The sequence below is a fragment of the Brachyistius frenatus genome, unplaced genomic scaffold (assembly GCF_029030835.1).
Source record: "Brachyistius frenatus isolate BFR_SWC_R1_liver_20210118 unplaced genomic scaffold, ASM2903083v1 Contig_23, whole genome shotgun sequence".
Classification (NCBI taxonomy): Eukaryota; Metazoa; Chordata; class Actinopteri; family Embiotocidae; genus Brachyistius; species Brachyistius frenatus.
The window spans coordinates 2,575,861-2,603,476 of record NW_027210622.1 but is presented as its reverse complement, the minus strand read 5'-3'; the positions used below and the strand labels follow the sequence as shown (position 1 = coordinate 2,603,476).

General features: G+C 41.4%; 2 protein-coding genes across 13 annotated transcripts in view; both read right to left on the bottom strand.

Annotated features, from left to right (window-relative positions):
- The window catches only part of grin2bb (glutamate receptor, ionotropic, N-methyl D-aspartate 2B, genome duplicate b), a 98,486-nt gene extending 82,315 nt beyond the window's left edge, over window positions 1-16,171 (bottom strand). For 2 of the 9 annotated variants that reach the window (XM_069697340.1, XM_069697341.1), the window contains exons 1-2: window positions 15,419-16,171; window positions 8,337-9,055 (exon numbers count right to left, since the gene is read on the bottom strand). In XM_069697340.1, the coding sequence (XP_069553441.1) occupies window positions 8,337-8,345 (9 nt within the window). In that variant the 5' untranslated portion in view covers window positions 8,346-9,055; window positions 15,419-16,171. Of the gene's footprint in view, window positions 1-6,758; window positions 6,779-8,336; window positions 9,056-14,020; window positions 14,049-14,102; window positions 15,391-15,418 lie in introns of those variants that run through there. The other 7 variants (XM_069697336.1, XM_069697338.1, XM_069697333.1 and 4 more) reach the window with 7 other exon arrangements.
- Window positions 16,172-22,411: 6,240 nt separating this feature from the next.
- atf7ip (activating transcription factor 7 interacting protein) overlaps window positions 22,412-27,616 on the bottom strand; it is a 28,488-nt gene continuing 23,283 nt past the window's right edge. For all 4 annotated transcript variants that reach the window (XM_069697330.1, XM_069697329.1, XM_069697332.1 and 1 more), the window contains 7 exons: window positions 27,522-27,604; window positions 25,821-25,885; window positions 24,291-24,962; window positions 24,101-24,202; window positions 23,908-23,985; window positions 23,618-23,700; window positions 22,412-23,331 (listed from right to left, as the gene is read on the bottom strand). In XM_069697330.1, coding sequence (XP_069553431.1) covers window positions 22,873-23,331; window positions 23,618-23,700; window positions 23,908-23,985; window positions 24,101-24,202; window positions 24,291-24,962; window positions 25,821-25,885; window positions 27,522-27,604 — 1,542 coding nt within the window. In that variant the 3' untranslated portion in view covers window positions 22,412-22,872. The remainder of the gene's footprint in view (window positions 23,332-23,617; window positions 23,701-23,907; window positions 23,986-24,100; window positions 24,203-24,290; window positions 24,963-25,820; window positions 25,886-27,521; window positions 27,605-27,616) is intronic.

Below are 27,616 nucleotides of genomic sequence, written 5' to 3'. Positions count from 1 at the left end.
AGTTTTCCAACACATCCACCCAATGTGTTTTATATGACAAGCAGCTGTTGATGTTGCTAATGAGTAAAGAGGTGCCAAAACAAGGGCATTATTACTGGAGTTAGCGACTGACTTAGAATAATCGCAGGGTAAAATGGAGTGGGGTGCTTGTATTTAGTGTCTGTCCAGCTGAAGGCACCTTTTACACAACATACTATACAAACTACAGCTACATAACGATATTCATGACAATATGACTTAATATTTTTAATATAATAATTATTTTGTTTTATACTTCAGCATAAACACAACAGGTTGTCTTCAAATATTCAGCACAAACCAAGTGAAACCCACCGAGGCGTCACCCACTGGTTTGTGAATTGCCATTTTGAAACCTTTGCCGAGTTCCAAATCGTGCGTACGAACACTGACTATTTTGAGTGTATAACTGCATTCAAACCGCCACGTACTGAAACATGCAGAGCACTATAAGTACCCGGTACAGAAAATGAGCATGAATTGCTGGACACTTTCCACACTCAACATGATGAAGGGGAAGGACAACCAATGTAAAGAATTTTCAAATGAAGGCATCTGAGGAAGCTGCAGCTGTTGCAAAACACCGCACAAAAGTGTTTATTTTTCCCTAAATACTACCATACTGCTACTGGTCAGAAGCCATCCCTCTTTTTCTTGTGAGAGTAAACAGAGGGCAAAAAAACACGTCCATTTATATATACAGTCTATGATATAAATTAAAAAAAACTAAACAAATATTATCTCTTTCGTTCTTTATTTTGTAAGTAACAGCAGTAACTCTGTGATTAAAATTCTTTATAAAATATAGCTGCCTTCAGCCCTGCTTGTTGCTGCTGTGTGTAAGTTACGCATATACATTACACAGTTACACTGTGTAACATTATGATGTCATTACATCAATAAGATGGAATACTTTCATAATCAAAAGATTATTTTCTTTTTTAAATCATATCAGAAATTAGACCAATAATATTCTGAACAAGATATGGAACACCTCTAATACAAACTGTGTTGCTTTTGTACACCATGGCATCAAATAACATTGTATTAAACATATTTTTTTATAATTGTCAACAAATCTCTCAAAACCAACTATGCACGATCCATCTCTCAATACTTTCCCGCATCCCCAGCCGATCTGTGACACCCCTATTCACACGTATTTCTAAATATAAACACACATGTATGATGTAAATCTTGTAAATGGGTCCCAAGTATAATTCCATTTTTTAAAAGGATCAATGACATCCTAAAAAGCTGGATGTTCTAGTTTTTAGCAAATGTTTCTCAAACACAAGTAAATTGTTAATTTATTGTGGACTACTTTCAGCTGCGGGTAAATACACATTTGCTGTTCTAATGGTTTGAGACTGACTGAGTTTTGATCGTAATGAGGAAACGTGTGAACAACTGCAGCTGGGTGGCTACAACCATGCAGGTTGGCGGACACAGAGGAATAAACTACCAGACAATGCTTGTTTGTGGGATAAATTCAGTGTTGGTTTTGGTCTTTCCATGGGATTCACTGACCAGAAGAAAAATATAGTATATGAAGAGCCTAATTTTGGAACTTTAACACTGTGACGATGGTGATAACAGATAGTCCAACAAAGATAAAATATTCTACGAGGAGTAACCAACAGTATTCATCATGATATTACCTATTAGTATTATCCGTCTGTCTTTCATCTATTTTTGGAGCCTTTGTGTAATCTTCTAACTTCTTCTTTATTGACTGATCTGACACCTTGCTATTGTCTTGTAGAAAGGCCAGAATGGCAGGGGGAAAAATCACTACTTTACTGAAGAGGGTTTTGGGTGTTTCATCAAGTGCACTTTAGTCTGGTCGAGAATCCTCTCCATGCTAATTGCACTTATAATGAGACGCACTACGGATCTCTACTGTCGTACTGAGGCTGCCTCAGCTCTCTAAATAACATTATATGGTCTCTTCATCAGAGGAAAAATAAAGTGACCGAGACAGAGCGCACACACGCAAAACACATACACATGACCACACCAGTGCAATACACATACACACATACACACACATACACACACACACACACACACACACACACACACACACACACACACACACACACATGCACAACAAAAAATACACACTCAGGGGCACAGGGTTGAAGAAACTGCAGGGTGGAGGCAGGATCCATGTTTCCCCCGGGGTCTTCATTACCTCATTGAAGCCATTTATTCCTCCGAGGTTATATCTCATGCACTGGACTTAATTTAGCAGCAATGTGACATGTCCTACTCTTCAGCAATTCAGAGGTCTTTAGAGCCTCACAGGGTCTCTGGACCACCTCTGTTTCATTGCTACTAAATGCATGAAGACCCATACTGTCATCTCTGGAATATGTACATAATGGCACAATATCCCACACTGAATACTTTTGGTCTCCATCCAGTTTTTTTCCCCCCTTTTCTAAAGGCTATCATAACTCACTCTGATACAATGTGTGACCCATGGCAGCGTCTATAAAGAGGCAGTCATCTTGTCAGCCTCAGCTGAAAATGTATTTCCCCAGGTTTCTGTAAGTTTTCTAAAAGCTGAAACATGATGCTGGAGTCTTCAATCCACAGTCTAAGTGATTCGGGTCACTTCTACTTTACCGGTGGCACAATTTGAGAGTTCAACTGCCCTCCTAACGTTTTGATAGGAAGCCTATGGCGCCTAAGACTCATGGGAGTAGAATAGTAGAGCATCCGCTCTGTCTGATCAATAATTCTCCTTAACGACCTGAGAGCGCTCACCGGACAAAGACCTTTACATCTCCCAACAAGGCGTCATCACACATCTGCCACAACCTGCAGCTGGACTGCCAAAGAGGAAGCCCTCTGTATCCGGACAAGTCAGCTAGCAGCTGTTATCCATATTAGATGCTTATGGTTTGTGTAAGTAAGCGTTTGCATGTATCAAAGAATTCAGTTCCAATCTTTTAAAAAATGTCATATTAAAACAAATCAAAGGCTCACTCAGTTTTTAGTAGGTTCATCCAACTCGGGCAACATTGTTCTTTATAATTAATGAATATTCTAGCATTCTTCAAATTCTTTTTTTGTCGAACCAACAGTCCATTATCCAGGAATAACTCTTGGACTATGTTGAATAAAACAAGGGCCACTGCAGTACACACTCACCTTCACCACAGACACTTGGGCACATTTCATCTTCCCTCACCTTCCATTTACCCCCGGGAGGTTAGCACCACCTTTAGGCGGGCTTGCCTCTGTCTCGCTGATCACCTGTTACTCTGCTTTGCTAGAAATAAAAAATACCTGACAAGTGCAGCCTCCCCACTGATCTTGTGTTATTCCTTCATGTTCAGCTCTGTATTTGTGGAAGGACAATTTCCTCCTCGTCTCTGCAGCTGTCTGGTCTTCAAACCCACTCCCAGTCTCAAGTCACGGCCAATTAATTGACAAATTGCCCCCACTGTGGGTCAATCGGAGACAGATTCACTGACACTTTAAACAGGTTTAGCAAACACAGGAACTGGGGATGTTAAATAGATACCACCTGTTATTCGCACTCCTAAAAATGTGTGAAATATTAACAAGACAGCACAAGGAAGCAGCGCAGAATTTGATTTTAATTTCAATATTTTTCTAATTGGCTTACTAATAGAATAATAATTTTATCTTCTCTTTCAACAGGTGTTATTGTTGGCATAAATAAATTAGCAACCTGGCTGCACCTGTCAAGTGTTTGTCATCCACAAAGTAAACTAGAATCTAATTACTTCCTCTGATTAAGTCAAATATTTTGATTCCTTATCCATCTTTCATCATTTTCTTCCCCTCTTTGGAAACTAATTACAAGCTCATCATCCCCTCTCAGCAAAGTCCTTTGCATGACACAATATCTTGGCTGTATTGATGTCTGTTTCTTGTGCGTCTTTTGAGAACAGTATCATAAAATATTACTCAATCTTATTCAGCTATCAAACCCTCCATCAGTTCTTCTCATCTCCGCACCGCGACCCTTTTCTCAGCCCGTAGATCTTGTCTTTTGTTCTCTCACTCTCTTCTATCTGTGATAATTTATATTTAAAAAAATTTTTTTTAAATCCCTCTCTCTTTCCTGTCTGTCAGTGGAAGAGCTTCAAAAGGGCTCCCTTCGGCAGGACATGGAAAGTGACAGTTTCTGATGAAATCCCTGCATGTGATAGCCCAGATATTCCGATCATGTTATAAGTGAACACATACAGGATGAAAGACCAATCTGTAGTTACATTTCTGCATCCGATGCCCCAATGAAAAAAAAAATACTACTTATATAGCAAAAGGATTGTATTGTGTTCAGTTTTAGCAGAACCTGCACAAACAGCAAAAATGGATAGAGTGCCTCTTCAGTAACAGAACAGCACGCCAAGAAGCTGAGCGATGTGGGTAGAGACGGCATCACAGCATAGGGCCCCCTTTTCTCTATTCTTAGCTCTGCCTCCCTCTCTCACAGTCACACATGACTAGGTATTGAAGAGAAGAGGTAGAACAGACATCTTGAGTTTCTGTCTTCAACAAAAATCAGAGGGTATGTTCACTCTGATTTCAGGTTATTAAATAACACTGTCTGGACTGTTAACTGGACTATCAATTTAAACTTCAGTAACCATCTGCTGAAATTCAAAATTCACAGTGTATAAATGCAACAGAAACTGATTTGTAGCAGGAGGTGTTTCGGATATCTACAGGCCAACCGATCAATTGCATGTCCTGCTGTTGTTCTCTTTATTAAGGATCCCCAGACAATTTTTGAGTAGAGGGGGAAATCGTAAATTTAGGAGACTGCTCCTGTTGCGCACCAATTGAGCGCAGCACCATGACTTGCACTAAGCAGGGGGAAGCTATAATCTACGCGAGGAAGTACTCCAAGTTACATCACTTGATCAAAAACAGCACCCGAGTAACACTTATGCAATTTCACCATGGAAATGAGAGTGCACATCAAATTGTGTGTAAACTCTTTGAAATACTTCAGAAAATGAACTTGGCGAGGTTTTTAAATTGCATTCGCAAATCAATAGGGGCAAAGTCCAAGGCCGAAGAAGGCGCAGCAGGTCAGTCACAGTCATGCAACCTGGTGGGTTTTCTTTCACATTTGCAGGGTTGTGCACAGTGAATTCAAGGGTCAGACTGCGAGCATGGAGTTTAACACAAAACAATCTTGCAAATGACATCCATTGTTGGGCACAGTGACTCTGAAGCTTGTCACCAATCCAATAAGCAGTTTCCATAAACATATTCAGTTTTAGGCTATATGGGCTGCATTCAAATTCATTCAACCTGATAAATTGCTACCATGTGTAATTTGTTCAAACTCGACTTTTTTGAAAAAGTGACAATCCTGCAAATAAATCCGATCTTAATGTAGGATGATATGATTGACAAAACACTAGAGGTACATGCCTAACACTCAAAAACAGTTATGTCAACAAAACTTGAACATTAGAACCTGCGTAAAGATTGCTTTGTTGCAGGACTAATACCGTAACCTCTTTAAAAAAAATTAAAAAAAAAACACGTTATGTGCACCAGCTTGTCAAGCAAACCGATTGGTTGATGTGACTCCTATCAGGAAGCAGCATTGAAACAGAACGTACAAGTATATAAGCCTCCATGTGAAAGTCTCCTAAAAACTCCTGTGTCCTTTGAGCAGTTTAAAAAAAAAAGCGTGTTTTAAATGCTGGCTTAGTGACTGGTGACTAAGTGAGGCACATATTTCTATTTTTACACCATGTTAGGTGTGTTATTTCTGAAGCAACTCAAAACTGCAGGGATGAAAGAGGAATTTCTTCTACTTAGTACTTCTCCCTCTCTCTCTCTCTCTCTCTCTCTCTCTGGCTCTGAGTAAACAATAAACACCAGGCTGCTCAGCACCTGTAATCCTCCGACGACTCAATCAACATTTGTAAAGCTGGTCACATGAGGCTCGTATTCAAAACTGACTCAGCCTGCTGTCTGTGAGTTCCAGCGTCAACATCTCACCACACGTATATTCATGGAAATTCACGGCTGCCACCCTGTTCACGGTCCACCGATCAAAACGGAGACCATGCTTTCTGCCTGACAAGAGAGCCAACGCTCAGATCCAGTAATCCCCTTTACCCAGCCCACTCTCCAAAAACATGCGGCATCACGACGCCGCAACAACACACCCCTCCTAGGCCTTGTTGCTTACGCAGTCAGAGCTACATCTGTCTATGTACAAAGCTGCCTCCTTCATCCACTGACAGTGAAGCTCCCTCAGGATTTACCGCCTGCGCCTGGATCTTTGCCTGTGCTGTCTTTTCTTCTGTCTGCCACGCCTTAACCCCTTGCTCGCTTCCCTGTCATCATCTCTCCCCTCTTTCCTTTTTATAATGTAAAAATCTGCCCTACAAACACAGTTCACATGCAGCCATTTTAACGCTTGCCATGTCAGCTGATATGCAGCTCTTGAGACGAAAAAAATGGAGGTTTGATTGAAATATTGTGAGCAGAAATTTGGGAGATAGGAGTAGTGTAGGGAGCAGAGTGCCATGTTTGAGCAGCATACATTAATAAGTGAGCCGAATACAGTAGGTCTGTTCATTGTGGAGGAGGGACACACCAACTGTCACACCTCCTCTAAGTCACGCTTCAACATTGTAATTAGACGGCTACATCAGACCCTGTGATTCAACAAATGCAAATGTGGAAAAGCTTAGTTTAGATGTGTAAGCATAGGCTAGTCTCACCCAACGCAAGAAACAATCCAGCCAAGAATTGAATCCATGATGCCACCAAGAGACAAATCCTGGCGCTGCTCCTTTGGCAGGAGCTGGACACTGTGTTGCACATTTTCGGTTTCAAAACTGTTCAAAAAGATGAAGGAAAATTCAAACACACTTTTCACTGCTCTAAAGGTGCATGCAAATTCTCCCTTTGAGCTGATTTTATTTACATCTCCTCTCTTGTACTCTCTGTCACAATGCCTCTCAGACAAGTCTTTCCATTATCTCTCCACGTCCCTCCAACTTTTAAACATGTCTTTTATCAGTCGAACTCCTAAGCGGCTGCCAAAAGGAGCCTGAGCTCGGCAGTAAAATAGGCTCCAGCTTTCCCACTCTGTTGCTTTATACGGTTACTATTGTCTCGACCTGTTTTCCCTTGTGAACCACACAACTCCTCGTTTTGATGGGCTTATTGAAGCTAGTGCCTCGTTATCCCTTATCTCAACACCAGGCTCCCTCACAAAGCACCACCAGAAGGAATGTGGGACAAAATAGAAGACAATTTGTCCTTTTTTTTTTCTTTTGCACAATGAATGTTTTCTCCTCCCTGACCTGTCCCCTCTCATTCAAAATGAAAACCCATAGCACATGACTTTTCCTCTTACACGTAGCCATTTTGTGCATACAGTGCTCCTCATTTATCAAGCATTATATTACAAGGTTAAACAGAAAATGTACCTGCAACTTGGCCCGCATAGAGTTTCAATACTTTCTGTTACATGCCCATTTTTAGAAATACATCATGAAGCGATCACAGCCATAAAAAGGCTCACCCCAGCGCCCTACTTTATATATTTAATGAAATCTAAAGCCCAGTGATTCCCTAATTTGTAAAGCAGATCCTTGAGGCTATTAGTTGAAGAAGCAACAGATGTGTCATCACAAATGATACAATATTGTTATCATTATCTAATATCCAACATGAAACATCTATTGAACCATTTCCACCTCCTCTGACAATTTATATGACCTAAATTTATCATGAGTGAGGACGATTTGTGTGGTTAAATTAGGGTTGAATTAAAGGACAACACAGGAAACAAAACACACAGCTGCTGGATATTAGTGAAGGTGGTGACTGAAAACAGGATGTTTTCATACGCTATGATACACGTAGAAATTAAATGATTAGTGGATTCATTAGTACATTGTGAGAAAAATATTATGACAATTAATGTAAGTCAATTATCGTGCAGAAAAAAGACCGATTCTCCATTTTCAGCTTCTCAAATGTGAGAATTTTCTGCTTTTGTTTGTTCTGCGTCATTTTAAATGAAATATTGTTGCGTTCAACGAAACAAGAAATTTGGTCATCTGTGACAAGCATTCTTCACAACTTTCACACTAAATGATTGATGGATTAATAGCAAATGACAAAAGCCCAACTTATGACCATTTTTGATGGTCAGAAGTTTGACAGAAAAGCTTGGCTGAGATCCACCTCAGCAAATAAACAGTGAGGAGACATTTGGGGTAAAGTTGTAGGAAATGCTGAAAGTAACACGAAAACATAAAGCTCAGTTACTGAAATCACAGGCCTACCTTGAACATTGCCAGCCCGGATCTCCTCTCTACTCTTCAGAACTGGCATGATGGAGTGATCTGGGATTCAACTCCTCCTCTCATAGCCTCGGATGAAGGGATGGTAGACAGATGAAGTCACGCACGGAGGACTGAAGTGGGGTCTAGCAGGCTGAGGGACGAGCAGAGTTGGGTTGAATGAGGGTGGGGAGGGGCGACGCTGGGTCGTTATCAGTGTGGGGAAGCAGCACAGCTGAAGATTTCAACAACAACCAAAAAAAAAAAAGGACTAATCTGCAAACAACCAGATCCAAATTGGCTGAAAGGTGTTTTGGATTCAGGTTTTAGAGTAATTTAAAAACTGTTTGATGTCAGTCAGCAGTACCTGCGAACTCAATAAAAGACTCTGAAGGATGATAAATGACAAGTGGTGAAGGGACGTTCTTTCATTCCTCACTTTCCATTTGATTGTCTTTCCCCTTCCTCCAAAGCTAGTGATGCAGCTCGTTGAGGTCTCTTTCCAGAAGTCTGCAAGTGTGTGAAAACGGTTGCCGTGGAGATGAGGAGATGAGCCGCCGTGAGTGTGTGTAAGAGAACTCTTCTTCTCCTTCTTCTTCTTCTTCTTCCCTCCCTTCCTTCTTCTTCTTCTTCTTTGGCTTCTTTCACTCGGTGCCTTTGCTTAATTTAGCCAGTCATGATCGTCAGTTTGCCGGCCCACTCTTCGCTCCTCTCGTCTCACTCTAAACGGGAGAAAAAGGAGAAGGACAGAGTTAGATGGCCGAGAACACAGTGGAAGTGTTGCTGGTGAAGGCTGAATGCCACTGCAGACACAAGTCAATTGCCTCTGAGGTCAAGGCTTAACGCAAGCCGCTGCCTCTACATGCCCCTTTCACTGAAATCTAAATGTGTTCAATGTTGTTGCCCAGAAATATAACTGTCATGTTTTTTCATAGACGATGCACACAATATGTTTTTATTTTTCCTAACTTCAGTCCAGTTTTGTAAACTCTGAGTCCTGAGCCAGAGAGAGGCCACAGAGCCTTGATAAAAGATATCCTGATATGTATATAAGATAGGATATCATGTGAGACGATTAATCATACATTAGTCACGAGAGATTTTACCGCAGCATGTAAATCAAGGCATCTATTATTAACTGGTTGTATTGAGGCACTTGTTGCAACTCAGTAAGCTTTTTGGCCTATTTTCTTACTGGACTTTTTAGATAAATGCTGCACCAATGCGATACCTGGATTTTTCAGGTGCTTCATTTGCTGGATTTGTTAACATTTTTTGGTCCATATATTTTAGCCTCACTGATCTTACCAGAAGTAGATTCTATAGTTTTCTCCTATTTTCCTAAAGAATTATTTCCCTTGCACTGGTATCTGCTATTGTTGTTTGTTACTAGGTCATTTAGTTCTATGTTTTTTCACCGTACTGTAAATAATATCACATATTTTTTACAGGATGATTTACTTCCAAGGTTTATGTGGACTTTTGACCTCTCGTAGCATTGAATTTGGATTTTGATTTGGGCTTCCTATGAGTCCCCATTTTGTTTATCTTGTGCCCGCACACTAAGAAGTAGCGAACCACGACGCAACAATGCACCAACAAAGAAAAAACCACAAGAAAGTAAACATGGATATAGAAAATACAGGATTTAAAATGTTTCAAAAAAAGGGCTGGATAATAGAGAGCAACACCCTGTGTGTTCAAAATTGTTATTTCAATGTTTTTGGTTAGATAAATAATTTTATATTTTTTTTCTTTCAAATATGCAACATCTTCAATAACGTGTAACATATGCATTTTCATTGTTTGTACTAAGGAGGGATGTTACAGTAGTTTCCAGGTAACATCAATGAGGGCAATGATGTTACCGCCCCAAGCAGGATCAGTCTTGAGCGTTGTGACACATGTCATTATAGACAATTTGGAAGGAAAATAAAGTAAAAACAGCTCAGCTTGAAACAACTGGGTGTCATAATCAGACAACAGGTAAGCATCAAATCTAAAACATATATGCAAGGTACAGCGCACGGGCCAGTTGGATGCAGTCATGCAGATGCATTATTTTGCTTTCCGTGCTTAGTTTTTCAAAACAACAAAGACAGATACAACATAGACTGTAAGAGACATGACACATCAATCTGAGAAAATTAAGAGTACTAATCAGTGCACAATTTAGCTTCAGCAGGTCCACAGAACACCGTACATTATTTTAACTGTCAAACATTTGAGCCGAGCTAATTGATATTCTTGAGCGGGTCCTCACACTGAAAACAACATCAGAGGTTGATTGTTAAAAGGCACTAAAGCGACCTATATTTACGTATATTTTGACCTCTAGCGGCACGGAGTAATTATAACAAAATAGGAAGTCAGGTGGCAGACTATAAAAAGTGACAGTCTGTGTAGGGATGGTGGCTGGGCAGGAGGGCTGCATATTGAATTTTGTCAGAGATTGCCGTGCGTCCCCGTGTGAAACCAAAAGTCAACGTTAATATATTTTTACATATGCATTTAGCTTATGTTTTGTCATGTATGTTATATAATCTATGTAACAAACATAGTTGTTTAAACCCACACCTGACCAAGAAGTTTTAGTGTCACAACGTTAACATGACAAGATATGTCGGGTTTGCCAGTCGTTTCTACTCTCCAATGGTCAAATAAACTATTCCGCCATGTAGGTGTGAGAACATGTTAGTGCTACAAAGGGAGATAAAAACACTCATAAACAGTATGTAATTTTGGGAGTCATTAGAAATTGACCTATCGTGTCATATCAGCATGAGGATGTGTTATATTTCCAAAGACTTCCCGAGAAACAGATAATTAGCACACATCATTGAATGTGTATAGATAATTGTATAATTGTAAATGATCTGTTTTCAACAAGAGAAATTCTAAATTGAAATATTTTCTACTTTAATTAGCCATTAAAACCCTGATGTTCGAGCATAATTGGTCTACGCTTTCATGCTATACAAGTGTGAAGTATATATATATATAGTATACAGTATGTGTGGAAATAGAATTTTCTTTTTTTTTATCGTAGCTGCAAGTCGTTATTCAAATTAGTAAATGAATGAGTGCATTTACTTGCATTTGTTTATTAAACAGTATTGGATATGCCTTTGTTTCCTTACAACAAAAATCTCCACCAGAGTAAAAAATTAGTGGCATCTGGAGCTGATTTACTTTACAGTTGATGTTGGTAAAGTTCAAAAGACTGCATACTTAAACAGCGATAAGGGCCCCAATTAGGTTACTATGCTATGACAAAACAAGTTTCTAAGAAGAAAAAAATGATCTTGTTCTTTTCAAAAGTGATTATTTGGTTGTTTTTAAGGTCAACTGATTATCTTTGGATTTGTGTCTGTTGGTAAGAAAAATAAACAAGCCATTTAACATTATCACTTTGTACTATGATTAATATTTTTGCCTATTTCCTGACATTTTAAAGACCAAACAATGAATTAATCAAAGAAATAACAGATAGCTCAATCTATAGTAAAAATAGGTGTTAGAAGGAGCCTTAGTTATGTATGTGTTGTCTACTATTTCAGCCTTTAAGTGTTTAACAGATTAAGGAAGGTGTCATTTTTATTAATACATGCTCACAAGGATATATCTGTTTTAGAGAGCATGTGTATATTAATCTGTGTATTTTAAAGAAGTCGGATATGTAGGTACACAGCTTAAGGAAAATTGTCAGGGGATATCTGCATGTGTGGAATTTAATCCTGTCTGGCAGTATAATGAATTATTCATTTAACAAATTTTATTTACTAAAATCCATCTTTCTCTCGGATTCCTTCAAAGTATAATTATCTCTGACTCTCATTGTAGTATCATGATACTGATAGCTAGACTTGTGCAGAATAATGCAGCATATCCTTAAATAAACCTTTTGCATAAAACAACTGAATACTACTTGTTTGTTTATGTGTTTAATTCCTAAACTATGAACCAAATGCATTTCAAAATACTGAATTATGAAATTCCAGAAAGACATTTTGTGGATGTAAAGGCTTTTATGTGTGTGTACGTATGTATTGAAATATAAACATTTCACTTCTCAAGCATTTTTTCATTCTAATTGAAACAGGCGACCCTCTTGGATTCTTTTATTTTCATGGTCATGTTTGAATATGAAATAAAGGGTTTTGTGTTTCTGAAACGTACAGTATTTAAAGATCTCAACAATATTAACGCAACGTTAATGACTCCTCTTTTGAACATAAATCCTTCATTACTGGCTGAAACCCAAGAGGTGAGAGCGCCCTTTAAGCCCATTTAAACCAATGTGTGCTCACAGCACGGCAACATCTCACCATTCATATGAAAGATACCCTGAATCATTTAAACTGTTTGGCTCAGAGATGTTCAGTTCAAATCTACTTAAAAACTTTTTTAGGGCAGGGCCCCATATTTTCACTCTGTTAATGGAGAATATTTAAGAAGAAGCCGCCACAAGATCCTTGTTATGTTTTATGCTTGAATATGAGCAATTTCTTGAAATATACTTTTTTAAAAGATTAAAAAAAACAAAAACATAAACAAGATTTATGTGCAAAGATAAAATTGAAATAAATTGCTTTTTATGTGTAAACAATAAAGAGTGAAATCACTTTGCTCCTGTTCTGTCTGATGCTGCATTTGAATCATCTTTGGGGTAATTATGTCAGTATTAAGTAGCAATTTTGGTTGACAAGCTAATTTGCTAACAATTTTAATGCTAAATGATACTTCACAGTTGAGCCTCTGGTTGTGGAAAGGTGAACACTTTGGAAACATGTGATGCACTCGGAGATATACAGCCCATTATGTCATCTATATCATACAGTGTACTCATTAAGGTCATGCTGGACAGTCTGATACGGCAAAACTGGTGTATGAGTCACATTAGATCTGACATGTATTCATTTTCAGGAATCTGTTGGAAATCCATCTAGCAGGAAACAAGAAGATGAAATGTAATGGAGGAGGTGGAAGAGGAGGTGGAAGAGGAGGAGGACACCAGCGTGGCATTGGTTAACAAACCTCAACCAACTGATTTTCACAATAAGGAGGTCTAAAATAAATAGATGTAAATACATGCACCTGCACACTGCACTGGACTAATTGAGTGAGTCAACTGATGTAACCTGATGGCGAGAGATTTCATCAAATTAACAAAGTACTTGGGGTTGGTTTCTGCCATAATAAATCTCTTTTGCTCACAATCCCCATTGAAGACAGTGATAATCAAAGGAAGTGTGAAATTCATCGAGATACAATAAGAAATATATAATAAATGGATAAAGATCAAAGGCATGGCCTGATAAACAACCAATTAGTCACAGCAGAGTGAAGAGAGGTTTAACAGTGCAAGCAAATGTGGTGGAAAATATAAAATACCCTTCACAGAAAACCTGCTGATGAAGGTTTACGCAGAATACATTTCCATCAGTATCATGCAGACAGATACACACACAGATACACACACACACACACACACACACACACACACACACACACACACACACACACACACACACACACACACACACACACACACACACACACACACACACACACACACACACACACACACACACACACACACACACACACACACACACACACAGAAACACATGCCCACTCTTGCTCTGTCAGCTGTACCCTTGCACACACACATTCAGGGCACACACCTTCTGTTCATGCATGTGCATACGCTCACTTGCGAAGAAGAAGAAAAAGAAGAAGTGAGAGCTATATTAATTCACTACTCACCTAATTAACTCTTTTCTGTAACACATAATTTATGGACTGTAGTGGAGATGTTTTACAGAGGAGCAGAGTTGAGACACAAAAGCAAAGACAGAGCAAAACAAGTGGTCCTTCATATTCCTTCAAGATGACATCCCACTCTCAGAAGAATCAAGAAAGAGGGATTTATTAAGCCCCTTTATCAGTCCATAAGCAGGGGGTGGGCGTGGAAACTAAAGTAGCTGCTGTGGGCCTATGCTACTAGGCATAATTTTCACCTTACGGTTGAGCGCACAGGCAATTTCAGGTAAATGTCCATGTGTATATCAGCTAACAGACTAAAGCTTTAAAACCGCCACTAGAGACGAAGCATCAAACAAAACATAAAGGAAGGAGGGAAATGTGACACAGGAGAAGAGAAAGGTAGTGGTGAAATGGGATGTTAAGTTCTATCTGTTTTTATCTGTCTATCAGTCTGTCTCTAGCTGCAACCTGCACATGCTGTCTATGACACTTCAAATCCAGCACAAGGCATGACCGACTTTAATTCACTGATCAACATCCGGCAAATGGAAATCGGTCTACCTTGCCTGACGAGGATGAGAATGAAGACAAGTGGACAAGGGAGAGCTTCAGGAATAAAAAATGGCCAGATCTGGGTGAAAGGGGGAGGAAAATTGAAAACATGCAGAGGCACGGGAATTCATCTCTAAGAAATATCTGTATGTCTGTGTGTGTGTGGGATGGGAAGGAGCAGAGCAGCAGTAAAGGAACTAATGGCTGCTGATGGACTGGCAGAATGAAAATAAGCACAAATCAAGCATGAAATGGGATACACTCGTAATGACTTGAGATGGCCATTAGCTCCAAACTCTGAATGCAGTTCAATAAATAACGTGACGGGAATATCATTTACTTTGGACTAAATATCCTCAACTTTGCCAAATGTTTCCCAAAGAAATTTACAAAATTACACCAACGTGACTGGAAAGTGTTCTGATTCTCTCTCAGGACTAAACTTAATTTTGAACAACAGGTTGAAAATCCAATTGATGTCTTTAATATTAATGTAAAAGGGGTCACAACATGTGGACAGATAAAGAGATTTCTCAAAGACAACAATTAAAAAAGGGCGCAACTGGCCATGATGAGAAGGACAGATGAGGGAAAGGACGTGAAAACGGTGCGAGACCAGACCAATATCAACTCACTGAACACTCTTCTTTTAGTTTAGTGTGCGAGTGCATGTGTGTGTTAATGTGTGTTTTATGTATACGTAAAGCACACACAAATACACACAGACAGACAGATAGACAGACACTAAACAATAGTTAACCTACCTAGAGTAACATTTAAGATTCCCGCAAGAGTGTGATGCAAAGAAAATGGGTGTGGAGGGACCAAAAGAGAAGGAAAAGAAAAAAAAAAAGAAAAAAAAAAGAGTCATTCATGAGGAGGTTTTTTTTTTAGTTGTCTTTGAAGAAAATTCATCCAAGTTCATTTAACATCAGACTTTAGAGACAGAAAGAGGCGTCGGATGGGGGAGGATGAACTGGTAGCAGCAGTTAAGACATGAAATGGCAAGGAGGGACTGACAGGAATGGTATGGTTTGGTGAAAGGGAGGGAAGAGTGGAAAGGTGGAAAGAAAGGATAAAAATGAAAACTCCCCCCTCTTTTCCCCTTTCTCTCACTCATAAATATAAGAAATTATACACCAGGTAGATGGAGAAATAGATGAGGAGGCAAATGATGGAGAGAGAGACTATATGAAAAGATGAAGCACCTCCCAGCACTGCGATGAGGAATAAGAAAAATATAAAACGAAAGAAAAAATTGAATACTCCAAAGCCTTCCGTTTTTGCTCTGTTTAGTGAGGCGAGGGGGGGGGCTCTCAGTTGTATCCCCCCTCTCTCTGCAACTGGTCTGTCTTCTTTTATCTTCTGTCCTCAAAGCAAGATGCTACCTTCCCTTTAGATGAGCTGTAACCCTTTGCCAACTCAGCTGTTAAGACAGGGCACTCAGGCTGGCTGCATGGCTGGGTGCTGATACGCAGAGATACAGAGTGTGGAGCCGAAACACACCTCCGGCTGGCGAAGAGCACAACTCAAACTGCAAATCACTTGCTCTCCTCCCCCAGAGAGAGAGAGAGAGAGAGAGAGAGAGAGAGAGAGAGAGAGAGAGAGAGAGAGAGATGGAGGTGGGTCCCTCTGTAGGATTTTGAATTAGAAAGACGCTACAGTAAACATGGGCTGCTGCAACAATTGTCAAGGAAAATGTTTCATTAAACGGAGCAATGGCTCCCTCTGTTGTTGCTGCGTTCACAGATGAGAATAAAAAGGAAACTATGAGGTCTAATTGGAGATTAGTTACTTGGCAGGGGTGGTGGAGGAGGAGGAGGAGGAGGAGGGTGGAGGTATTCAGAATCCTCACTTGAAGAAGCAAAACTGTAAAACAATACTGCAATGCAAATAAAAATGCCTGCGTTTAAAACTTTAAGCGGGCTACATGAGTGTTATTAGCAAAGCGGTTGTATCAAAAGTGCAAATACTCAATGCACAGAAAGTCTCCTGTGAATATGCAATACTGACTTACATTATGAGATTATTCTTATTGATGCATTAATATGTACGTGGACCTGATTTTTGTAAATTAATTTGTTTGTATCTGCAACTAATGGTTATTTAAATTTGATTAACCTTGAATCCTAAGTTATAAACTTTCATATGTGTTGTGTGTAAAAACTGTCAAAATGAAATAGAGCATAAAGTTCAATATTTCCTTCTTAAATGTCGTAAAGTACAAGAATAAAACGGTATAATAGGAAACTACTCTAGAGAAGGACCTCAAAGTCACATCTAAAACTAAATATAACGAATTACATTGCACCACTGTAACTATGGGTTTATAGAATTTAAGGAAAAAAAAAAAGGTATTTCCTGGTCAAACACTTTTTTACAGTTTGTTAATTTTTTAATGCGTGTTGCTACAGATTAGTTTGAGGACATTTTTATTCCATATGTTTTTGGTCAAACCAACAGTTGTCCTTCAGAACAGGATATATCCCGGCATCGGTTCAGTGAGGGTTAATTCCTGTATACCTATTTGACAAATACTACTAAGTAAGTAAGGTTTTGAGTTAGGCTACTAGTAACAAGAGATGATTCACGGCAGACATTCTGGCTCTTCGTTCAGCAGGTAAACACAGGTGTGTTCATGACGGCTGCGTTCCACTTACGAAGCTCTTGCTTTGGTGGAGAAGCGTTTGACCCCGCCCACATTGAGCACCGCCCCGGTCCGAGTACTGCAGTCAGGGATACTTGCTTTTGTGCACACTGGTTCACTTTGGTAACTTAACTAGACACTTATTATAACTGAGTCACACTAATACACTTGTGCTTAAATTCCAGCCAAAAACGTAAATAAAATAAACAACAAATAAAATGCAGACCAAACTCATAAATTCACATTAGCGTAATCATGATGATTTTAATAATATTTTAATAATGATTATAGTTAATAATATCATTGACAAGAACAACAGTGTATTATTATTATTATAATAAAACAATACACTGTTGTTCTTAATAATAAACCTTATTTATAGATCACCTTTCAAAGCCAAGGTTACAAATTACAAGTTAAAAAAAAACAAAAATAAAACTATATTAAAATTATATAAAAACCATAAAACACACAACGGGTAACTCGGGATCAGACACAGAATCAATAAAACTACACAGGAGGCAAGCATTCACTGGGGTGGAAAGTGCTTGTGAAACAAGTGGGTTTTTAAAAGCTTCTTAAAACGATCTACTGAATCTGCCTTTCTAATAAGGGGGGGAAGATGGTTCCAGAGGGTGTTGAGGCCATGGGACACTACAACAACAATATTATTAATATTATTATTAATAATATTAATAGTAGACTATTGACAAAGTGACAAGGTGTAACAAATATGAATCACAGACGTATAAGTGGCTTTAATGTGTGAACAACTGTGGCCAATGCGGAAGTGCCTTAAACTGCAATACCACAGAGAGCCACTAGGGCCACAAGTCTTTATGGTGTCATTCGCTAAAGTCACTCTTATTAGTTGTTCAGCTGAAAATAATCACCTCATTCATTCAATATTAGGCCTCAAAAGCAGTATGTCTATTTGATTGACGGGCCTGTGCACCACAGGATACTACACGCATCCACATATCACGTAAACCTGAATACAGCACTCAGGTTTACGTGCTACGTGGATGCGTGTAGTGTCCTCGGGTTCTCAAGCAGATTGAGTTAAATTCACCAGCCGCTACTCCCCAGCATGTTCAAATATGGTCACTTCTGGTTCAAAAATAGCAAGATGGCGACAACCCTAATGCCGAATTAGAGGCTTCAGACTGGCAGTTCACAAACCAATGGGTTACATTAAGGTTGATTACAATTTTTCAAAGTTATAGGTCTGACAATTAGTCAGTGTGGCATGAGTTTTCCCGAGGAGGGCAAGCAGTGTGATACAACGATAATCTCAGCATAGCGTCCCTACACATCATCGAGCTCCCCTCCCAGTTCTGGCTCCAGGAGGGTGTCCCGGTCTTCCCAATTCAGGCAAGGTTACCCAGTTCCGATGAGTGCCTTCCATCAGGGCATTTTGAATCACTTTTTGTCTGGCCTGTTCACTGGGACTAATTTGCCTTTAGAGACCTAACCAGGCACTATTGCTCCCGACAACACGGCTCCCAGGATTACTGAGACACACAAACCATTCCACCACGTTAAGGTGTCGATTCTTGGGAGAGAGTTGCATTCTTTCTGGCTTCATAATCCCTGTCTCTTGCTTCATGGGCCCCTTAATCCAAGCCCAAGAGGTCTCATTGTAAATGCCTGCCAGCCGGTCCTCTGGTTGCTGCTATTTAGGGTAGCCTTCTGGCTGACTACACACGGCAACCTGTGCAACTGAGGCTTTGGAATATGACCCAATTGGATTCCATGTCTCTCGCTTCCCCTTTGGATGCTAGAAAAAGTTCTCCAAATGTGTTTTCGACTTGAGTATAAATACTTTCCTTGAAGGCGTCTCAACTGAACATACCAAGTTGTTTCTCAGAACATATCTACGTTTTCCAGGCCTCCTCAGTTGCCTCCTTCACCCCCCAAGTTCAACTAAGGAGAAGATAATTATTACCAGACCAGACCAAGTCATCAAGGTGTTTGTTAAGGGATATCCACGACCAGCACAGGACAAAATACCGATGCATATTAAAAACTGGCCTTCCAGTAAACCCCCAGCAATGACAAGCTATAAAGGAACACAAACAGAGACCCAAGAAGACTGAACACTTTAAACTGCTGTTCAATTCATAGGCAGAATTACAGCTTACATGAAGGTGGTGCCTCTGACGTGGCATTACTAAGATGGAGACAAATGATTATTCCCAAGTCTGCTGATGCCTCTCACCGTGGATGGAGCAATTCTGATGCCGTCCCAAAGAAATGGCTGATGCAACTGAAAGGCCCTGTCCTGTCTGGAAACACCCCAAAAGTCTGGCTCCTTGTGTGTGGCATTGTCTACATAAGTGTAGAAACTGGCGTGGAATGAGCCTGCGATTAAGTTTACTCTCCTCCTGTCTTCCACACAGCTTGGTCTTTGCCTGTCCACCAGCTAGGAAGACCTTCACCGGTTGTTCTATCCGCCAGCCTTTTATCTGGACCGTTATCAGCAAGCTTTCCTGGAGCCTGTTCTGGTGTTCTGAACTCGCCGACCCATCAGTGGATCAGCGACACCCTGAGTTCCAAAAGGCATCGTCTTCCAGCATTTACACCAATGCAGCACTTTTGGTGCTTTATGTCTCTTCGCAGCCTGGTAAACCAGTCTCTCTACCGTCAAACACTTGCAGTCATTCACTTAGCCGGACTGCCTTGCCTCCCGGTTGACTCCGCGTTTCTGCAGTAAGCTTTCTACGTTGTACTCCAGTACTCCAAACTGGAGGTGAACTTCTTTGTTACCCACCAGTTCAGTTCCCCAGGCCCTCATCATTCAGTGCCCCTGACACTCTCAGGGCCTGCAGGTGTAGCTGTCTGAGCGTGCCTCTGTTCCTGTTCGGGCATGTTATGCTGCCAGTCTATCCATGAACCGCCATCTACTGTTCTGCCTGTTCCTAAATAAACAGTATTTCTCTATCACACCCCATTTCTGCCCCCTAGCTGTTCATGTCTCTCTGTCAGGTTTTATACTAACCCCCTTTGTCAGGACTTGTGGCCATTTCCTGGCCAGGCCTTGTTTCTGAGGCAGTGGCGGTTTCTGTCTCAGTCTGAGCCAATTTCTATTTGTTTCTCTATGTCCAAGCTCAGTGTAGACTGTTCTGTACCTCAAACTCTGCACTCAGAACATTAGTCTGTCACTCTTTTAGTTCCTGTACCTCGTCCACTGCCATTGTCTGAATTACTTTTTGTCAGAATTGTTCCATGTTTTTTGTTGTACTGCTCTTCCTTAGCGTCGACTCTAGTCTGTCTCTCTGTTAGATCCTATACCAACATAACTTGACACCCCAGATGGTTTGGGTCGTCACTGAGAAATCGAGAAACTAGTCGTAAAAGGGCAGGCATTTTCAACCAATCATAATTGCTCTTTTCAAATTTACAGTTGCTCCTCGCTGTTGTCACACATAAACCACATGTGTAGCTGCCAGTTGGTCCTCGTAGGACGCAGATCGGTCTAATGCCAGTTAGAATCCTACTGCCTTGCAAGTAACTCCTACCTGGTCCTCTGCCAACGTCTGGAATACTTTTAGTAAGAACTGTATCAGTTTCTGTTTCTCTGTGCTTTTTCCGATCCACAACTACAGTCTGTTGTTGGTGGCAGGCTGCGTTTCTCCTTTCTGTGTTCTTCTTCTCTCCAGTTTGCTCCAATATAGGCCAGCCGATATGGATCCAAGATTACTCTTCGTTAGACCAGTTTCCCTAAAACTAATCCCCGAGCTACTCAGACTTCCAGTTTCTCCCTTGGTTTTGGTCGGGCTGTATGGGGAGCTGGGAGAGACAAATGCTGCGCTCCATTTACCTCCAAAGTCAGAGGTCGGAGGTCGGAATGACGTCACACCGAAGTTGACCGCGTTCCAGTACAATAAATGAGAAAAGTCAGATTAGCGATCATTAGCACACCAGTTGCAAACGACGCATCACACGGTATTTTGCGCATACAAACACCATAGTGACACATCCATTTGTAGAAGTTGGACAGTAGGGTGTGTTTTTGACTGATTTAATGGGACATAAATGCTAATAAAGAGTATTACTTCAGTTTATGACTAAAGTTTTCACCACTGTTGATGTGAAATCCAAGGTGGCATTCCACTTTGAATTTCCCGCTGGGATCTCGTAAAATGGGCCCGTGTACACGGCCCAGCACCCCGGGTTGGTTGTTACCTTGTGGGAGGGTTAGGATTAAGAATAAGGTCAGCATTCTATGTATTCCCAGTGATCTGTCTACGCTGTCAACTTGGTTTGACGCTGAACAGCACCGGCCCGGAGTTTCAAGCATATAGGGGCCCAGCAATGGCATTTAGTGGTTAGCCTCAGTGACCCATCTATGGACCATCTGCCACCCTCCCAAGAAGGTACTGCCTTTCTAGATCCGTGAACGTTTCCATCTGTTTCTCTTGCACCGCAGTGAGCCTCCTAACAGGAGCACGTGTCCAAATATCACACACTAACACATCGAAATATTTGGACAGGGTTGTTTGCTTTAACACCAGCAGACTGTGCTGTCTGGTGATTTTTTAAAGCTGACAGCTTCCTTTTAGTTTTCAAAAGACCATATTGTCTGACATAATGTATTGTGCACATTCATCAAACGTGATAATGCATCAAGCTTTTCAGTTTTACTAACCCTATGACTTTTGACCCGTCGATCTTTTCCTCCACAATAGGAAAACCGCTTTTATTGCTCTCTGTATCACGTTAAAGCAGCGGATGAGAAATATGCGAGACACTGATGTTCCCTTGTCTGTGTTGACGAGGAGGATGAATACTGTAGATAATCGGTAATGTTAGCAGTTCTGCAGCTCATAACTGGCTGCCAGGTATGTAGAGAAAGCGTGAGATTTCTGGATCACTGTATGTGGGAAATACAAATTATTCAGTATTTCTGTGCAAAGTAATTTGTGTCTACTTAACCTGGTAAAATATGAAATTTTGTTTGTTAGAGACGTCTCCTTATCCCGTTACCAAAGTGCCAATGTCTCTGAGTGGCACTGTTGCATCCGAGGTTCTGGATTAACGGTGAAATGAGCAGCTATGGACTGAACAATGGGCTATTTAATGTGTGACAAACTTGATTAGCCTAGACTTTAATAAAACCTTTTATTATGCTTGTCAAAGTCTGCATGTCAGACAAAACTTACAAAAGTTATTATCCCATTTCTACCACACATTTTTACATTTCTGTGCAATTGAGTTTACATGAATAATCCTGTCACTTATCCTCAAGTAATGAAAAAAGATCTGGTTTTGTGTAACAGGATTGAACAACATAAATATCTGACTTGGTAGAGGAGCAAAGTAATTCAATTATGTACACAACAGCTTAAGTCACAAAAAATACATTACATACAATGAACTAGACAAAACCAACCGTCTGCGGCTTCAATTCTCCTTGTCAGTTAGTAGTCCAGCTGTTATGCGGAGACATATTTACAGATACTGTAGGTATTCAGCGCACAATATTTGAGTTTCTAACACACAAAAAAAACAAGTAAGAGAAGTCATAAACTTTCAAAAGGCAAAAAATTGTTTCTGCTCCTTAATGGTTCAGCTAGAGTTGGGGTGGATGACATTTGTGCACTGAGGTTCGCAGAAAGCGCCAAAGCGTCCATAGATGTCTTTGGCTCGAACAGCAAAATGGTACGTGGAGCCCGACTGGAACTGGGTGAGTGTACAGGCCATAGGTAGAGGAAGGGCCTTCACCTCCCCAATCTTCTTCCAGTGCTGTTGAGCTGCATTGCTGTTTGAATTGTCTTGATGGAAGGCATAAAGGTGATAGCATTCTACAGCTGCACAGGTACGATCAGTCTCTGACACACACCAGGACAGCACGATGCCGGTCTGACTCGGCACCAGCTTCAGCTGAGGTTGTTGAGGAGGCGAGGTCCGTTCGGCCTCTGGGGGTAAACGTGGCGGTGCGGGTGCAGCGGGGAGAGGCGGGAGTGACACGCCGATGCCCCGGGTTGGTGCAGCAGTGGTTCCAGTACGGGATTTCACTGAAGAGTCCTACAAGAGAGAACGTTGGTGTCATGGGTTGTTCTTTTCAAAAGCAGCGCACGGTCATTTCAGTCAGTCCACGAAGGTCAGTGGAAACGTTTTTCACCTTGAGATCAAATTCTTTCAAACGCTCGAAGCTTTTTGTCGTGAAAAGAAGTCCGATCAGGACTAACCGTGGCTTTATAAACGGTGTGTCAGCAGAAGATCCACGGCTTTCGCATCATGTGCAAAAATTAAAACAATTACCCAGCACTTCAAATATAGAAATATGTAAAAAGCAGTTCCAATTCCTCACCAGTGGGGGGCGGTGATGTATCGTTGCTTGAGAGTTGCTGGAGGAGTTCTGATTGCTTTGAGGGGAGGACCTTGCTCCTGCAACTGAGGAAAAGGAAGCATTAAAGTTACAGTACGTATAATCTAGCGGTAAAGACAAAATAAATGTTTTTAAAATTTTAAATTAAGATATCTTTTTATTGACTAATAATCAGCATCAAGTGTTAAGAGATTATTTATTGATTTGTCACAATATCACATGCGTGCACAAAATCCTCCGTCCATGCCGTCAATGTAATTTGGTATGTTTACTGTTAGGAATGCTGATGACTTGGTGAGAACGTGGGGTAGATGTAGGAGTCACAACAGTGGCACTCTTCACTCCGGTCACTAAAGAGCACACAGTACGACACCATTAGCCTGAAGGCTGCCTTCCAATACGTTCTGTTTACTACGTCAATTCATGTTACTGCGTGTGAAAATAAGAGCCCCGACTCAGTCTTACCTTGCACATCATCATCATCCTCGGTGAGATCGATGACCGAGCCTTTGGGTCGTCCCGGTGGCACGGCCGCTTTGGAGGGAGTGGTTCCTGTAGCTTGGTTGTCTAAGGAAGACAGAAAATGTTCATTAAGAGATACGTTTAAGAAAAGAAAAAGCCAAGAAAGCGTCATTGTTTTTGTTTTAACCCCCACCTGTCTTTGATGTCAGAGATGTCCCCTGTGGAGGTCCTGGAGCAGTGGAACCTGTTGCTGCCGGTCCAGAGGTCGCAGGTGAAGAGACTGAAGACATAGCACCGACGACAGAGACGGACTGGGCCGGTGTCCTGGCGGTGGTCACAGACACCCCAGCATTGGGTGTAGTTATCCCCCCAGCGCCCCCTTGGTATACAGCTCGGGCCAGAGATATCTGTCCCGAGGACATCTGACTAGAGGCCTGGAGGGCCGGGATAGTGGCGGCAGCAGCAGCGGGGGCTGAGACTGTTGCCGTGGAAGTGGAAGGAGCAGGGGCAGGCTTGAGTATAATGGTGGCGGTGGAAGCAGTGGTTTTGGCCTTGTTGAGTTGGCTGACTGCAGACAAAGAGGAGACAGGGATGTTGACCAGCGTTCCTGCCTGGCCGTTCATTGATAAAGGCAGCTGGATGAGGAGCGGCTGGCCCGTGGCCACCATGCTGCTCCCGGTGGCCGTCTTCAGCAGCAGGGTGCCTGTGTGACTCTGAGTGGTGATGGCAGTGGCCAAGGTGGAGGCAACATTAGAGCTGGAGGTGATGAGCTGAAGGATGGGGGCCTGTGGAACCATGGCGGTGGAGGTGGATGTTGGGACCGGAACTGCAGCAGAGGCTGACAGAGCGGGTTGTGCTGGGAGTGCTAGGGATAAAAGGAAGTTTGTTTCAGAAAGGGACACGGGGTGTCACCGAGATGTCGGAATAACCTGCAATCTGTGCAGCTTTACTCCGTTCAAGTCAAGACGGACCGTCATTACTACATCCATCCATCCCTTTATTGCTAGTAACGGTCATAGCAGGTAAAACCTATCCCGGGATACAATGAGCAAACAACATGTAAACATACAGCACCCGGCATGCAGACGATTTCAATCCCACTCTTCCATGAGCCTCCGGCAAAACTTAAAAGAATAAGGTCGGCGATTTTCCGCGTTCCGTTATCGCCCATCAATCCGAGACCAAAACCAACAATGCATTCGTTCATCTCTTAATTCTTCAGCCTGTCTTTGGCTCGCAGTCTTACACAGATGTTTCTCAAATAAACACTTGTATTTTAAAAACGGGGATCAGAAATTCCCAATAGCAGCTGAGCTATGTTTGTTTGTTTGTTTTTTTTAGTTTTTTTTTACTAACTCAAACAAGAGTTCTCATTGAGGAACAGACACAGATTTGGTATGTTTGTAAGTATTTACACTAGAAAGACAGCGGGCAGTTTGTTGGATTGAGTCAAAATAAACTGCAGAGCTGATGTTAATGAGAATTGAAGGAAATCGACCCTCAATATTTCGCTGCAATGCCAATACAGCTCGTTGTTGGTTTTAGTCTTTTGAAAGAAGCTTTCAGAGAGAAAACATGCAAGCTCTACGGGGAAGCAAGGCGGGGACTGAAAACCCCCAACTTTGTTGGACATGAAAATGCTAACCAGAGTGCCACTGGTTGTTCTATTAAAAAGAACAGACCTGCACAACATCCAGCATAAAGAAAAACTCTTGCTACTCACCTGCTGCGCTGGACGAGGAAACGGTTGCAGGAGTCTGCTTTACCTCCATGAAAGTCTGGACTGGCCTGTTTAGAAAGATTGCTTATACTTAGAGCTTTTGACACTTGAAGCTGTTTATGTCCATGACAGGATGACGACTGAATGCGGTAATGTGCTGACATTTCATTTTATTCCATTTCATACAGTCATCTTTGAAGATTCCAACTTATAATAATTAAATTGCATGTCCGAGTTTTCATTAAAGCGTTTGTCAGTATTTAGAGTTCAATGTTTTCAGCCAACTTTTTGTGTTGAAGTCCCCGGGGATTAATATCCTTTACAAAATGATATTAGTTTTCATGAACAGTGACAGGGATCTAAGTGATTGGACAGTGATGTTTAGACCAAATGTTTCTATATTTTCTATCAGGCATTATGACAATTGTCCCAGTATGCTTCTGTTCCTGTGACACGAGAGTGTCAAAATGACACGGCAGTTCGCTCATCGTATTCTCGAAAAAATTCCGGTCGTCTCTTCACTCGCAGTATTTCGTTAATGACGTCGCGAATCTCTCTCCATCTTTCACAAGACAGTACGGGGAAGCGACGTTCGATGTACATCCTCATCGCCCTCCTTAAGTTCATGGGCAGCGCATCCTTCCCTAATAATCCAACATAGTTGACCTTCGCGACCCAGTCGCAGTAGACGTCGTACGGGACCAAGTAGCGGAAAATGTACGATGCGTAGCGGTCGGGCCTGGGATTCCCCGAGCTTCTCTTGCAGTTGTGGAACAGCACGTTCTCCAAGTGGGAGGAAATAGAGCGGAGTTTAATGTCTGCTCGGCATTTGCCTTCGCTGTATTCTGCCAGCTTTTTTGCCATGGCGATATGGCGTGACGTATCCGTCTCCTCTTCCTCCTCCATTTGCTCTTCATCCTTCTCCTTCTTGACAGACAGTGCAGGAGTCTTACCAGCAGAGGGCGACACCCCCTCTCTGGGTACCTCAGGCTGCGGCCCTACTGTCTGCCGACGGAGCACGCTGTTGGGAGGAGAGGTGCAGTTTTAACTACACACTGCACTGCCTGAAGAAACGCTCAGGCTTCACATTGTAGAACGTCACAAGACTCAGGACCTGGACCCAGGCGGGGTTGCTTTGCAGGTGCAAAACACAGACTGGGGCATGTGTTCGAATAATGGGAACGAAATTAAAGGTTTAAGAGAGTTGATGCTGACAAACCGAACAAGGGACCTGGAATCTTGTTTCCCAAACGAGAATGGATTTGGAAGATGTAAAGATTCTTTAGTCTGTCCTTTGTTTTAAATTCAGTCTCTTGGGATTACAGTTAGCAACCTGGGACAATGTCAACTATTAATGCTGTGAACGCTTCGTTGTGTAGTACTGGCTTCAGTCCGGTATTGTCACGTTCATACAAAAGCCAAATTATATTCACACAAAATATCATCGTGCACAGACTGCTGTATGATTCAAAGATCACATGTTTAAATACACTGATGTTGTGAATTTTGAAAGCTCAAAAGATTTTGGCAAAAATGATAATACGGTCTGACAAGACACGTGAGCTTGCAGTTAAGTGATACAAATCACTTCTAAAAAAAAACAAAAAACATGGGAACCTCTGGTAAATTAACACGTTTACATATATAGTACAGTTTGGGTGACAAGGATCTCGATGAAAAATTGTTACGAGTACAGAGACTTACCGCTGAGCTTGCGGGTTGTTTGTAACAGTCGCAGTCTTGGCGGCGGCGGCAGCGGCGGCGGCGGCGGTAACGGCAGCGAGCGCCTGCGAAATCAT